The 15,419-nt window shown below is 48.1% G+C and overlaps 1 protein-coding gene across 1 annotated transcript; it reads left to right on the top strand.

Annotated features, from left to right (window-relative positions):
• Positions 1–3,313: 3,313 nt before the first annotated feature.
• Positions 3,314–15,112, top strand: CLEC4F (C-type lectin domain family 4 member F). Its single transcript, XM_030310791.1, has 7 exons — positions 3,314–3,426; positions 4,270–4,386; positions 4,706–4,816; positions 6,960–8,078; positions 12,839–12,990; positions 13,872–13,990; positions 14,665–15,112. The coding sequence occupies exons 1-7, from the start codon at positions 3,366–3,368 to the stop codon at positions 14,813–14,815; spliced, it is 1,830 nt and encodes a 609-aa protein (XP_030166651.1). The 5' UTR covers positions 3,314–3,365; the 3' UTR covers positions 14,816–15,112.
• The last annotated feature ends 307 nt before the right edge of the window (positions 15,113–15,419 follow it).

Raw genomic sequence — 15,419 nt, 5'->3', positions numbered from 1 at the left:
ACAGGAGACTGCTCAGGGCCTCTCTCTCCTTTCCATCAAAACTGCTGAATCTAGCTACTTCCTAGAAGACAGCTGACCATTGTGTGTTGGTAGGGATTGATATGGGTGACTAAAAAGCTTCTGCAGCTAGGATAGGAGTCTGCATCTCTAGGAGTATGGCTCTGTACCCTTCAGTAGGGAAGGAAAAACCAATGTGTAAGAGGTTCTAGCTGATGAGTGGTTCTGGTATTAATGTATAAAATGTCCATTTGATTTATTCTGGCCGGAGAACAGAGAAACCTCTCAGCAAGGATGTAGCAATCCATTGTTTCCTGCTGGCAGATGGTGTTCTTGAAGGAGAAATAAGAGCTGGATGCCTGGAGTGCCTGGGTGGCTCAGTAGGTTAAATGTCTGGCTTTGGCTCAGGTCATGGTCTTGCCCTCCTTGAGTTCGAGCCCTGCGTGGGGCTCTATGCTGACAGCTCAAAGTCTGGAGCTTGCTTCATATTCTGTGTGCGTTTCTCTCTCTGCGCCTTCCCTGCTTATACTGTCTCTCTCTCATAAAATAAATAAACATTAAAAAAAAGAGAGAGCCTGGGGTAGGGAGGGGAATGGGGACAGAGAAGTAGGGGCAGGATGGGGAGTCCTGCTGGTCACACCTGAGGCGACCACCTCTGCAGCACTATTCCCTGTCTTAGCCCAGACTCTGCCCCTTTCAGTTCTGCTTTTAAGGCTCCCTCAGCTTCTCAGGTCCCAGGAAGAATCAGCTTCTGAGTGGGCTTGGCCTGGGCCCTTCCTGTGTGTGGGGAGATGGAAATCAAGGCAGGCCCTTGCTTTTCTTTCGCCACCCCAGGGCCTCTTATGGGCCTCTGGGGAGGTACCTCAAGCAGCTACCCTTTTACAAAGGTGAAAGTGTTTGCTCAACACTCGTGGGGTCTCAGGCAGAGCTGTTGACTGCTCCAGAAATGGATGCCTTCACGTTCCTCCTGTGTCCTTTCCTCTCAGGTCAGCTTTCAATGGACAGGAGGTAAGAGGCCAACAGGTGATGGCTCCACACTCGACACACACACACACACACACACACATTGCCATGGCATCATGAACTGTATATACAGGCAACCGCCTCCTTCCTCACCCTGCATATCAGCTGTGCACTCAGCTGGCTGAGTTGACAGTAGCATCCATGACAGGAGCTCCTCTTAGACAGAGGCTGTTCTCCTGACCCTGCCTCGGGATGAGGCGCTTGCATTTGGGCTGCAGGCTTTTTAGCACTCAGAGGGTCTGTGGGAAGCTGACTCTGGGATTTGGGAACAGGATGTAGAAACTGAGCATGAAAATAGGAAAAAGCAACAATAAGGATGGCACAAGCCATTTGCCAGGTAGAACCGACATCTTGTAAACGGGTTACTGGTGAGATAGAGGACAAATATGTAATTAGACTGTTATGAGTTAGAGAAAATGTGATCCATTTTGATAAGATTATAACCATCTGAAGTATTGGGGAACCAAGGAACAAGAATCCACCATTAACCTCAGAACTGACTTAGGGAAGGGTGTGATGACCAGCCAGTGGAAGTATTCATTCTGCTCAGCTGTTTACCCCCTTGTGGGGCTGGGGACTTTGGGCTCACATGGCTCCACCAGGATGTCTCACTTACCTGTTTTCTAAGTCCAAGCCCACAAGCAGCAGGGACTCCCTGAAGCAGGGAATTTGCAGTCTCACTGCAAAGCTGCACATTGGCTTGTCCATCGGTTTCTTTCTTAGTTTGTCCCAAACTCAATCGACTCAAGGGAGCATGGATCCAATCGGCCAGAGGGGCAAAATTGGATCAAGTTGGGTCCCATTTGCTGTTTTCTGATACCAACCAATTCTCTGACATCGAGCTGGTATTCTCACAGTGACTTTTGGAGTCGGCACAGACCCCACAGGTGAAGGGCTAAGTCCCACAAGATTGCCCCCACTTCAGATTCCACCCGCAAGTGGAGTCTCCGGGCAACCCACACATCTGTGCAGCCAACTGCAAATCGGGGGACTCCGGTGACCCTCCCTAGCTTTGATAATTCACTAGAATGACTCGCAGAACTCAGGAAATCACTGTTTACTATTACAGTTTACAATAAAGGATACAATTGAAAAGCCAGATGAAGAGATATGGAGAGATACTTAGGGCTAGGCTCAGAAGAGTCCAGAGCACAATAGCCTCTGTTCCTGTGGAGTTGGGATGTGACACCCTCTGGCTTGTGGATGTATTCACTAATGAGGAAAGTCCTTGAAAGCTCCTCAAATCTTTTGTAACCCAATCTCCAGGCCCCCTCTCCCACCCGGAAGTCTGGGGTGGGGATGGGGTTGGATAGGTGGGAGTTTGGTTTTTCTGGGATCAGTTCCTATCCTGAAACCATCTAGGGGCCCATCGTGAGTCACTTCATTAGCATAAGCTCAAGTATGCTCAAAAGGGGCTCTTTATGAAAAATAAAAAATGCTCCTATCACTTGGGAAATTCCAAGGAACTGGGACAAAGACCAAATACACTTTTAAAAAAATGTTTATTTTATTTATTTTTGAGAGAGAGAGAGAGAGAGAGCGTGGGGTAGGGCCAGAGAGGAGGAGGGGCAGAGAAAGGGGAGGGGTAGAGAGAGGGGGACAGAGGATCTGAAGTTTTATTTTTTTTTAATTTTTTAAATGTTTATTTTTGAGAGTGAGAGCACGGGGAGGGGCAGAGAGAGGGGAACAGAGGACCTGAAGTAGTCTCTGAGCTGACAGCTCAGTACAGGGCTCCGTCAGATACTGACCTGAGCCAAAGTCAGACACTTAACTGGCTGAGCCACCCAGGTGCCCCAAGACCAAATATACTTTTTATTCTACTACAGACCCTTCCCTCCCCTGCCAGTTGTGAAGTCCTAAGTGGGCAAGAGTCACCTCAGGCCTACCTTTGGCCTGCAAATCCCTGCTGCACTTACCCAGCTCCTCCTCCCCTTACCTGACTTCCTGTTACTTTCAAGGGTCTGGGCTAGGATTAAGAATCAGCCACCGGTCACAAGGATGTTTTTCTACGAAGCTGAGAAGGACCTGCACCCCCTCCGGAGGCCAGTGAAACAGTATTTGAGGCTAGCTTTGGGAGCTATGCTGGAAAGTGGTGGCTGGGGTGATGGACTTGAGGGGAGGGCAGGGCAGTCTGGCGCCTGGGAGCTTGGAGGGGAAGGACACCACTGGGGTGATTCTGCAGAATCAGCAGGGGAGGGGGGCAGAGCTTCCAGGATGGTCAGGCCCTACTCAGGGCCATATAAGTCCAGGGTATCTCAGCTTCGCTTCCTATCCCTACTGGCCCACCAGACAGCCCCGTTGGAGTCCGCAGCAGGGAGGAGCATTGGAGGATAAAGGAAGACGATATGAATTGTGACAAGGTCCACTTTTTCACAGACAACCAGAGTGTCTCCCTGCAGCCCCGAGGTGAGAAAACTGAGGCATGAGCCTGTCCTCATTAGGAATTGGCTTGCTTGTCTCCCAGCCCCTCCCTGGCAGGCCAGAGCTTGGCTCCTCACTGTCTCAGCCTCCAGAATAAACAGGCAAGGGCTGAAGGTGGGTTAGGTGAGGATGGAGAGCCTGGCGCACACCCTAGTGTCTGTGTGAACCTCCCCAGACCCTTTTCCTTGGGGATCCAACCTGTCAATAGAAAGAATAAACTGAATTCAGAGGGACCTGGTTTTGAGTCCCATCTCTGCATGTTGGGCTGGCCCCACAAGGCCTCAGGGGCTCCAGACTGGTGTCTCTCCGCCTTGGAATAGATTTCTCTGTACACTATTTATCCCTAACCACACCTCCACACTCCTAGGACATCCATGCAGGGCTTTATGACCCTGCAGAGGGAGGCTCCAGCACTGACCTGTGTCAGGTTATGGGTGAGGCAGTGGTCCCAGAGGGCTGTGAGTCCTGCTCTGGTCAGGGTTCAAGAGCAAGCCTAGCCCTGGGACTCAGAGGTCAGGCTCCTTCTCTGTCCCTCCCTGTCTCCCTCCGTTCTTCTTTCATGCACACTGCATGTTTGTTGCCCTTCTCTGTGCTGGGTTCTGCCCTGTGCACCTCCTCTAGGTTTTGGGTTGTGGTCTTCTCTTTACCTTTGTGTTGCTACCACACCCCCAGTTAGCTCTGGCGAACGCTTCCAAGTGCTTTATTTCCCGCCTGCATGGTAAGTGTGGCCAATGTTCTTATCCTCATCGGACAATCCAAGAGACTGAGCGAATCCTGTCCAGCCCACACAACACATTCTCCTCCTGTACACTGGCTTCTCCCTTGTAGGGCCGGACTCTGCGGCAGGGGCTCCTGCAGCCCCCAGGAGGCCAAGGCTTGTTCAGACCACCCTGACGGTTATGGCTGTGACTGTTGCCTCCTTGCTGGTGGTTCTCTTTGTTATGGGTAAGCTCCTAAGTGACCTGACCCTCCACCAACTCTCTCCATCTTCCTGCATAGAAGTCCCACAGGGACCAGATGCATACCCTCTACTCCCAGAAGAGTCAGTCTATCTCTGGCCCCAGGCCTGAACCAGATCTTTCCTGGGACTCATCCAAGGTCCCTGTCCAAGGGGAGCCTCCCAAGAGCCGAGGCCCATGGAGGAAAGTCTGAGAGGTCCTTAGTGCCATCTCCCTCCTTCTGGAACCCCGGGGGGTGGGGCAGCCTGTTCTCCCAGCCTTAGTGCAGAGAGCCTGTGCTGACCCCTGGGGAATGGGTGTCTCAGTTCTACAGAAGCCAAGACTTCCTTTGGAGCCATATGTCCCTTTCCAAAAGTCTTCTGCCATGATTGCCGGAGAGGACAACACGACCAGCCAGTTACCTGTGGAACCCTACAGTGAGTAGCCACAGGGCAGGGTGGGGTGGGGGAGCTGGGGCATTCAGATACCCAGACTCTAGGAGAAGCCTCTCCTCTGATGCCCCCAGACCCCTGAATGTGTTCCATTCTTACAGAAAGACATGATCTTTTTAAAAACCAGCTTTATTGAGGTGTAACTGACAGATAATAAATTACAATATTGAAAGTGTACAATCAGATAAGTTTTGACTTACATGTATACCCGTGAAACCATCACCACAATCAAGATAATGAGCATATTCCTCCTCCCAAAGTTTACTTGTGCCCTTTGTCATCCTTCCCTCTCCCCTCCTCCCTTTATTCCCCAGGCAACCACTGATCTACTTGTGGTAATATAGTTTAATTAGCTTTTTCTAGAGTTTTATGTAAAATTGATCATATAGTATGTACTCTTTTTGGTCCTTTATCAGTCATGTAATTTGCAAATATTTTCTCTTGGTTTATGGCTTGTCTTTTCGTTCTCTTGACCAGATTTAAATTTTAATAAAGTCTGGGGCGCCTGGGTGGCGCAGTCGGTTAAGCGTCCGACTTCAGCCAGGTCACGATCTCATGGTCCGTGAGTTCGAGCCCCGCGTCGGGCTCTGGGCTGATGGCTCAGAGCCTGGAGCCTGTTTCCGATTCTGTGTCTCCCTCTCTCTCTGCCCCTCCCCCGTTCACGCTCTGTCTCTCTCTGTCCCAAAAATAAATAAACGTTGAAAAAAAAATTTAAAAAAAAATTTTAATAAAGTCTAATTTATCAATTTCTTTTTCTTTTACGGATTGTACTTTTGGTTTCATGTTGGAAACCTATCCTGAGGTCACAAAGACATTTTCCTATGTTTCCTCCTGGAAATTTCACACTTTTTGGCTTTACATTTAGGCCTATGATCAATTTTGAGTTGAGTTTTATATAATGGTGTGAGGATGAAGTCAATTTTTATTTTGCATGTGGATAGACAATTGTTGCCACACTGTTTGTTGAAAAGATTGTCATGAATTACTTTTATGACTTTGTTGAAAATCAATTATCCATATATATATGTGGGTCTACTCCTGGATTCTCTATTCTGTTCCATTGATGTATTTGTCTATCTTTACAAGGCACCTTCAAAGGCCACCTGGCCCCACCTGGCCTGGCCTCAGCACAGTGGCTGAGGCCTCATACACTTACCTAAATAGGGCATGAGGCATAGGGTCCCTCCCTACTTGGGTTCTTCACTCTATTCCTGAGAGAAGGCTGGAATCAAGAGTCTTAGACCATGAAAGTCTGAGATAAGGTCTTAGCTTGTGAGGTGAGCAACGGGTGCTAGGAGGACCAGAGGCAGCTGCAGGTGGGTCTGGTGGGAAAGACCATGCAGATGAAAGGGGCTGTGAGTTCCCTGAATCACCCCAATGATCAGGGCTTTCACTCAGGTGTCCCATATCCTCAACTTCTGTTGGGACTCTTGCTTGATGTTAACATTGGGTGTGCCAGCCCGTTAAGAAGGTTCTAGGGTCTAGTATCACCCGGAGGGTCTCCACCATAGCCCTGTGGATTGAACAGGTACCCATTGAACCCAACAGGTACCTATGTTGTTGAGTTTCTGGAATTTGTGATCAGAAAACTATGTTTGTTGTCTACAGAGTTTTTAAGAAGTAACAATGATGAATCAAGAGGCTTTGTGCTTGGTGTGCAAATATGGTGGAAGACTAAACATGGGCTTTACTCATACCTATTTTCTTTTTCATAATGACCCATCTGATAGTGAAATTTTAGTGGAGTTAAGCTTCATAGCAGCTCTAAATGATATAATCAGTTACTTTCAAGTTCAATTACAATGGCAAAATAATCCACGCCTGACCAGCATGATTCTTCTTGATAGCTAGTTTACATAGGCAAGTACTTTAATCCTTCTGCCCCTCAGTTCATGGGGGGACAGCTAAATAGGCCTTTATTTATTTAAATTTTTGGCTCACAATCTCAGCATGCTCATTCCCAGGGTCTGGGTGGGTGCAGTGAGCAGGAGGCAGCTTAAGGAGCACTCAGCGCTGTGTCTTAGACATTTCCCTCAGAAATTTCAAGAACACTGTGGTTGGCCCATTTAATTAATGCTTCCCTATGCAATTGGCCTCTGTGGCTAGCTTCTCCCTTTACTCCCTCCAGATTCCCACCACTCTGGCAGGGTGGCAGAGTGGCAAGAGACTATCCAGATGTTTAAAAGCCACGTGGAGAATTCCAGCACCTGGAGCATGGAGATGCAGACGTTGACTTGTAGAGTGGACAATGTCAGTTCTCAGATCCAGGTGCTCGGTGGTCATCTGGAAAATGCCAGTGCTGACATCCAGATGGTAAAAGGAGTTCTACAGGTTGCCAATACCTTGACTTTCCAGACCCAGATGTTAAGGAGTTCCGTGGAAGGTGCCAGTGCTGAGATCCGGAAGCTAAAAGGAGATCTGGAAAAGGCAAATGCTTTAAATTCCCAGGCCTATAGTTTCTTAAAAAGCAGTTTAGAAAATGCCAGCATTGATCTCCACATGTTGAATGGAGGCTTAGAAAATGCCAACACTGAAATTCAGATATTGAAGGCAGGGTTGGAAATGGCAAATGCCCAGGCCCAGCTGGCAAACAGTAGCTTAAAGAATGCTAATGCTCAGATCCATGTTTTGAGAGGACAATTGGATAGTGTCCATGATTTAAGGGCCCAAAATCAGGTTTTAAGAAGCAGTTTGGAAGGAGCCAATGCTGAGATCCAGAGGGTAAAGGGAAGCCTGCAAAATGCAAATGCTTTAAACTCCCAGACCCAGACTTTTCTGAAAGGCCATTTAGACAATGCCAGCTCTGAAATCCAGTTATTAACAGATCATTTCAAAAGGGCAGGTGATGAGATTCACTTGTTAAAAAGAGATTTAGAGACTGTCACTGCCCAGACCCAAGAAGCAAGCCACCATCTGGAGCAGACAGATGCTCAGATCCAGTTATTAAAAACAGAGCTAGAAAATGCCAATGCCTTAGATTCCAAGATTCAGGTGTTAAATGGTTATTTGAAAAATGCCAGCAGAGAGATACAGACCCTAAAACAAGGAATGAAGGCTGCTTCAGCCTTAGATTCCAAGACCCAGATGTTAGAGAGCAATCTGCAGAAGGCCAGTGCTGAGATCCAGAGGTTAAAAGGGGATCTACAGGACACCAAAACACTAACTACGAGAATCCAGGAGGAGCAGAGTCGCCTGGAGACACTCCGTGTGGCCTTTGGTTCCCAGGAGCAGCTACAGAGGACACAAAGTAAGTGGGAGGCGAGGGCTTGGCCGGGACATATAGTCTTTTGGGTGGCTAGAGTCTTCTGTCCCTTCAGTCTTTTGCTTACTTCAGCACGTATCCCCCTAGGAAGGAGGCTGGGTGCTGGAGAAGGGCTGAATCCTAGGCAGTGGTAAAGGTGGCATAAGGCAGCTTACCCTGCTCTCAAGTTGTTTGTCATCTGGCCAGAGTGACAAAACAATACTTCAGAAACGAACGATGTGTGGAAGACATGCAGAGAGGTGCAAGAGGTGTTAGGTAAGGGACAGCTCTAGGAACTGGGGTGGAGAGGAGCAAAGAGGAGGGAGAAGGGATCTTCTGAGGTTGATGTCCTCTGATATAGACAAGGGATCTTCTGAGGGGGGAGAAATTTTTTGGAGGACAAAGGATTAAAAGATGCTTTGCAGAGAAGATGGCCCTTGAACTGGGCCCTGAAGGACTCATAGGTGTTTGCCAAACAAGTAGGGTAAGAGGGTAGCAGGTTCATAGTCATGAAGATGTGAAACCATGAGGTTCAGAAAACTTCAGGCAGTTCTGTGACTGGACTGTGGCCAAGAGGGCAGTTGATGAGAGGTTAGTAGGCAGGGGCCAGGATGGTGACTTTAAAACTGTTTGGAATGTAAGCACAGCCTGAAATTAATTTTATATTGTGACCCAGTATAATTATGTGTATCTCTCTCTCACACACATATGCATACACACACACACACACACACACACACACACACACACATTTCAAAAGCAAACATTTTAACACATGGATGCACTCTGATATTTTATAATCTATTATTTTTTTTATTTGATGGGTGGGGGAGGGCAGAGGGATATATAGAGAGAATCCTAAGCAGGCTCCATGCTCAGTGTGGAGCCCAACATGGGGCTTGATCCCATGACCATGAGATAATGACCTGAGCTGAAATCAAGAGTTAGGTGCTCAACCAACTGAGCCACGCAGGCACCCCTATAATCTTTTATAAAAACAAAAAACAAAAAAACCCAGAAAACCAAAAGACCTTGATGCTTCCCATGAATGGGTTGATGATTGCACTTTGAAAATCACTATGCTAGGGGCACCTGGGTGGCTCAGTCAGTTAAGCGTCCAACCTTGGCTCAGGTCATGATCTTAAGGTTCGTAAGTTCAAGCCCCACATTGGGCTCTGTGCTGACAGCTCAGAGCCTGCAGCCTTCTTAGGATTCTGTGTCTCCCTCTCTCTCTGCCTCTCTCCTGCTCGTGCTCTGTCTCTCTGTCTCTGTCTCTCTCTCTCAAAATGAATAACATTAAAAAAATCTTTAGGCAGACCTGGAGACATATCAGCTGGATGTGGAAGGCTTCTGAGTTTGGGTTGCATCTTCTAGGAAATGAGGGTCTATTGAAGGGCTTCAAAGAGGCTGACTAGATGGGCCTCCTGACTGAGAGGGAATAAAAGAAGGGAGAAGAGCAGTGAGATTTGGACATGCTGAGCCTGAGATGCTTTGGGGATATTCAAGTGGCTGTCATCTGCATGCTGTGTGGAGTGTAGGTGACAGGCCCTGGATGCAGACACAGATGTGGAAGCTGTGGTTATGTTGGTTCTGGTTGTGGCAGTGGGTGTTGGTGGAGGCAGGAGGCATTGCATACAATAAAATGCTTTGTGGGAAAAAGGCTGAGGGCAGAAACATAAAGTCAACCTTCAGGTGGCAAGAAGGAAAAGATGAGTTTTTGAAGGAGACTATTAGAAAGGCAGTCTTAGAGGAAGGAATAGAACCAGGAGATGTGCAGTTGGGGAAGTCAAGGAAGGAGGGAACTTCAAGAAGGAAGGAGCTAGTTCTAGCGAATGCCTGAGAGGTCATGTGAAATAACCAATAAGCACCCGCTGACACTGGGCAATTAAGAAGTCATTGGTAATGAAGTTCCAGTGGAGAGTTGTGTGTGGCCTAGAGGCCAGACCACCATCAGCAGGGTGTGAATGAGAGCTCAAGTGCACAAGCCATTCAAGGACCTCGGCTGAGGAGCAGAGGAGGCTGTGGGGGAGGGGGGGTGACATGGTGGAGGGAGGGATGAAAAAAACACGTAATCGATATTTACATTATAAAACCTCCATATTAATTATAGACAACGTGGCAAATATTGAGAAAGAGAATGATGAGAAAACAACCACTTGTATTTCCATGAGAAGTTCTATATTTTCTGTATGAGCTCACTGCTAACATTTTGGTGAACTTCCTTGAGAGGGTTTTTCTAGATTAAGAGGATAGGCTTGGTCTGAAGATGGGAGAAAGGAGCCAGCAAAGAGGGAGGAGGTTGGAGGAGGGAGAGACTGGGAATGACATACACGCCTGAGGGATTCACCTTGAAGCGTTGGGACAATAAATACTTGAACCTCTGAGGCTAGGAGGAAGAGGTGTGGCAGTAGGTTTGCAGATGTGGGAATAGGAAACTGAGGCAGCCAAGCTTTAGTGGTGCCTCTTCCTAGGTAGGGTAGGCAGTCACTTGCTAAGGATGGGAGAGGGGACAGTTTGAGCAGCTGCTAAAGAGAGCTGACAAATGAGGGGCTTGGCAGGCAGCATTGAGGATTCCTGGTCTGTCAGAGCCTGGAAGTCTGCCCTCCGTAATGTCCCTCCAATGCCCCCTGTTGTCCTATGTCTACCTACTGCTTTAGCATAGACCTGTGTTTCTCCACCTTGGGGCCACACTGGGATCACCTGAGGAGCTTTACAAATAGTGATGCCTGGGACCCACCTCCAGAACTCTGACTTTTTTTGGAGGGGTTGGAGATCTGGGATGCAGTGTGGGCATTAGAATTTTTTAAAAAGTTCCTTCGATGGTTCTAATGGGCAGTGAGGACTGAGAACCATTAGTTTAACTTTTTCTTTTTTTTTTTTTTTTTTTAGTTTAACTTTTTCTTAAAGGGCCAAATAGTAGATATTTTGGGCTTCTGGATGAACAGGCTCTGTTGTAACATGTCTGCTGCTGTAGCAATAAAGCAGCCAAAGATGTATATAAAGAATGTCGCTGTGTTCCAATAAAACTTTATTTATAAAAAGAGGTTGCTTGCAGGTTGCAGTTTGCCAATCCTGTTTAGACTACCGGTTCTCAAGTTTTGGAATACATCAGGATTACCTAGAGGGTTTGTTAAGACACCAACTGTTGGGATGCCTAGGTGGCACAGTCGGTTAAGCATCTGACTTCGGCTCAGGTCGTGATCTCACGGTTCATGGGTCTGAGCTCTAGCTCAGAGCCTGGAGCATGCTTTGGATTCTGTGTCTCCCTCTCTCTCTGCTCCTCCCCTGCTTGTGCTGTCTCTTTCTCTCTCGAAAATAAATAAATAAACATTACAAAAAACCCTACCAACTGTTAAGAAACAATTTCAGAATCAGCCAGTCTGGGTGGGTATGAGAAATTTACATTTCTACCAATTCCCAGATGATGCTGATGATGCTGGTCTGGGACCACACTTTGAAACCCCTGGTTTACACACTCACCATCATTACTGAGACATTTGCAACTATGTTCTAATTGGTATCTCTGGCCAGTTTAAGATTGGCTTCTTCCTATTTAGTCTCCACACTGTCACCAGGTTGACATTATTACAATGCAAATCTGAGCATACTACTATCCTTCTTAAAACACTTCAGAGCTTCCCTGTGCTCACAAGGGGAAAAACCCCCAACTCTTTTATACGACATGTACGATATGGTGCTGGTGAACCTGTCCAAGTTTGTCTCCTGTCCCTTATGCACTGACCATCCCAAGCACTTGAACAGATCAGGCCATGCCATGCTGTTTCACACCTCCATGCTTTTTGTGTCTACTTTTTCCCCTGCCTGGGATCCTCTCTTTGGCACTGAACAACTTGCAAACTCTTCCTCAGTCTTTTAAGACTTAGCTCAAGTGAATCTCACCTACGTACGAGTCCTTCCTGAGAGCAACACTTGCAGCCCAGGTGAAATAGACCAGACTGTCTTTTATGCTTCTATTCTAGCATGCACATGGTTTTCAATGAATGCATCTTCAACACCCTTTTTACATCTGTCTTGTTTACTAGACTGTACGTTCCTTGAGGGCACAAATCATGTCTTACTGGTCTTTGTATAACAGTCCCTGGTTCACAGAAGTTAAAAAACACTGAACCATGGGTGTTGAACAAAAGAATAAATGAATGAATAAGCGAGTCTGTTGTGGCCCCATTTCAAATAGCTGTGGTACAGATGATGTTAGAAAGCAGAGCGTTATAGTGGGGAGGAATGAAAGAGCTGAGAACACAAGATGCTTGTGCTCATGGAATGAGCTACTAGAGCTTGACATTGGGAGGTCAGGTAGACCAGGTCCTGAGTATGGTCTGGGGTATGGGCAGCTGAAGTGGATGGAGATGAAGTCAAGGAAATGGCTGACACCACGGGATGGCTGTAAAGTCTTCTAGGGAGATGGCAGGAACTGAGAGGCAGAGGACTGTCAGGTGATAGCAGTGAATGGGGAAAGAGGGTAGTGGAGCCAGAATGCAGGAGTCTGGAAAGAAAGTGTTGCCTAGGTAACAAAGCTATCTGAAGATCCTGGGAGAGATGGAGCCAGGTGTCCTGGGCTGCTTTCTGTTGTACTGGGTATCAGGCTGGGGGTGCAGCCTCCCAGGTCTTGCCCCCAAGCACTGGGCATCAAGTGCTGTGTGGGCCTGTGACTCTTGGTGGCCAGTCCCTGGAGAGGTCAGGAAGGGCAGCTCTGGGGCATCCACATCCAGCCCCTGGTTCTCTCTCCTCCCCAACCTTTGCTCCAGATCAACTTCTTCAGCTGATCCTGCAAGGCTGGAATGCCTACAGCGGGAGTTTGTATTACTTTTCTCACGTCAAGAAGTCTTGGCATGAGGCTGAGCAGTTCTGTGTGTCCCAGGGAGCCCACCTGGCCTCAGTGACTTCTGAGGAGGAGCAGGTCAGAGCTGCAGGCTTGGGGTGGTGCTGACGGGCTTGGTGTGGGATGAGGGACCTTGGCGCTTTGGCCTTTCTCCTCTTGTAGTAGCCTGGGCTGTTTCCTGCATGTTTCCTCTGTCAGTCAGGGAGCAGATGTTTATTGGGTTGCAACGAGCGCTTTGTTCTGGAGGTGAAAACACTGACAGCAAACCTCGATGTTCTTGACGAATGAGGGAGACACCCAGAGGCCCACAGATGTCAACAGTGAGGAAGGGCAAAGAGAGGTGGCATGGGTGACTGCCCTTAAAGTGTTGGGAGCATATGTCCCTCCCCATTCCTCACTTCCCCCTCAGCGTCTGCTCTAGTTGTCAGTCCCGAGTTTAACACCAGTTAATCCAATGGCTGTGGAAGGCCCATGAGCAGGAGACCCAGGCTTCCTGGGAAAGCCAGACACAGAAGTTTGAGGACCACCAAAGGCAATATGGACCTTGGGTGGCCCATCTGCCAAAGGTCCTTGCCAGAATTTACTAGCGTTCTTGTCAAAGGACCATAATGAGTTTGGTCCATTTCAGCTTACAGAACTGCCCATCCTTTGTGGTTCTTCCGAGGCTGTTCTTGTATATCTGTCAAAGGCCATGCTATTTTTTATTGCATGGTTGGTCTTTGTCCCAGTGAAGGCACACTCATCACGTCAACATGGGAGAAGACGGATTTTCTCTGAGGGCACCTGGATCCTGCCCTCAACTCTGGACAAACCATGGAAGGTGCAGGAAGGGGCTCAGCTCCTGCAGAGGAGTGGGCTTCATGCCCCAGGACCAGGGAGAGGACAGCCTAGACTCCTTTTCCATACGGCCAGGAAAATGAGCTCCTCACATAGGATTAAACACTGCCTTTTCTTTGCAGGAATTTCTGGTAAAGTTCACGAGTACCTCTTACCACTGGATTGGCCTCACTGACAGGGGCAAGGAGGGCTTCTGGCGCTGGGTGGACGGGACACCATTCAATGCTTTCCGGAGCAGAATGTGAGTCCAGCACTATCTGGTGCTGTCCTAAGCAGAGTCTGGGGCAGGTCTGGCTAGAGACTTTTGCATGTCCTTGTCTTGTGTGTGTATTCCTGCCCAGTAAGTGTTACTGTTGTGTATGATATATGTGTATGATGTGTATGTGTGATGTGTGTATAAAGAGTGGATGTATGGTTGTGTATGTGATGTATGTGTGATGTGTGGTATGTATATATGTATGATATGTGTGTATGTATGATGTGTATGATGTGTGTGGGGTGTGCATTATTGTGGTCCTTGTGTGGACCCTTCCTCAGAGGGGTATCAGAACAAGACAGGTCCTGGGGCTGGCAAGTGGCCTATGAGTGGGTCTTCCTGCCTTTTTATTGTTGTTGTTGTTCTTTGTTTGTTTGTTGCCTATTCTGTAACTTTTGAAGGCCCTGCCTTCACCAGAAGGTATCTGAATGTGAATTCTGGGGTGGGGCTTACAGCTTCAGACACCCTTCCTATCCCTTGATCCTCAGTAACTAAAGGCAACCTCAACAGAGCCACCCTTAGGGCACCCTTGGGCCCAGCTCTGTCCCCATCCACGGCCACCAGGAGATTAGGGACCCATGTCACTTCAGCTCCTTATACCAAAGTCGGGGGAAGGGACACTTCCTTTGTCTGGCGGAATAAAGCTGTCTTGTTTCCAGGTTTTGGGGCACAAATCAGCCAGACAACTGGCGGCACCAGGATGGGCAGACAGAAGACTGTGTCCATATTGAGCAGAAGTGGAATGACATGCACTGTGACACCCCCTATCACTGGGTCTGTAAGAAGCCCATCAACCAGCATGTGGCCTGAGACAGGCCAGATCTGAAAGGTGGCCGCCCATTGCCAGCTCTGGACCCACCCTACCCCCCCTCCCCCGCCGACCTGATGCCTTGTGAACCTCTGAACCCAGCTTGTTCTCTGGGGCTTTCCATTTGGCCTTTTGTGTTTCCTGCTCTGTCCTTTCATGTAACCCTTCAAACATATTTACCCCACATGACCCAATGGGATCAAGGGCTCTTCAGGACCAGAGGCTTGTTGTGCCTCTGTATCCCCCTCAGCAACCGGCACAGGTCTGTCAGACAGCGGGTCCTCAATAAATACTCACTGAACGCACAAAAGCGTTGTGCTTGTCTCTGCGACGGTCACCACCCTTTGTTCTCCCTGGATTGGTCTCCTTCCTCAATGTCCCTTCTGTCATATCAAGCATAACAAGCATATCTTTGTTTAAGGGCTTTATAGCTATGAATGTTTAGTTAGTTCCTTGAAAAACAGCAGAAGTTTAATACAAACCACAGGGACATCTTACAGGGGTACGAATTCACAAGAAGTAATAGTCATTCCAGGTGTTCCTGCATTTCCTTTGTTGCAGATGGGGCTGGAGCTAGATTTTTCCAGGCCTTTAAAACACTCCAAA

The sequence above is a fragment of the Lynx canadensis genome, chromosome A3 (assembly GCF_007474595.2).
Source record: "Lynx canadensis isolate LIC74 chromosome A3, mLynCan4.pri.v2, whole genome shotgun sequence".
In the NCBI taxonomy this organism is placed as follows: Eukaryota; Metazoa; Chordata; class Mammalia; order Carnivora; family Felidae; genus Lynx; species Lynx canadensis.
This window is presented reverse-complemented; position numbering and strand designations above follow the sequence as displayed.

Excerpts from the sequence above, each read along its gene's own strand:
- CLEC4F (XM_030310791.1), top strand. The coding sequence starts at position 3,366 with ATGAATTGTGACAAGGTCCACTTTTTCACAGACAACCAGAGTGTCTCC. Across the intron at positions 4,817-6,959 it reads GTTACCTGTGGAACCCTACA|ATTCCCACCACTCTGGCAGG; the intron begins GTGAGTAGCCAC and ends TACTCCCTCCAG. Across the intron at positions 8,079-12,838 it reads GCAGCTACAGAGGACACAAA|ATCAACTTCTTCAGCTGATC; the intron begins GTAAGTGGGAGG and ends CCTTTGCTCCAG.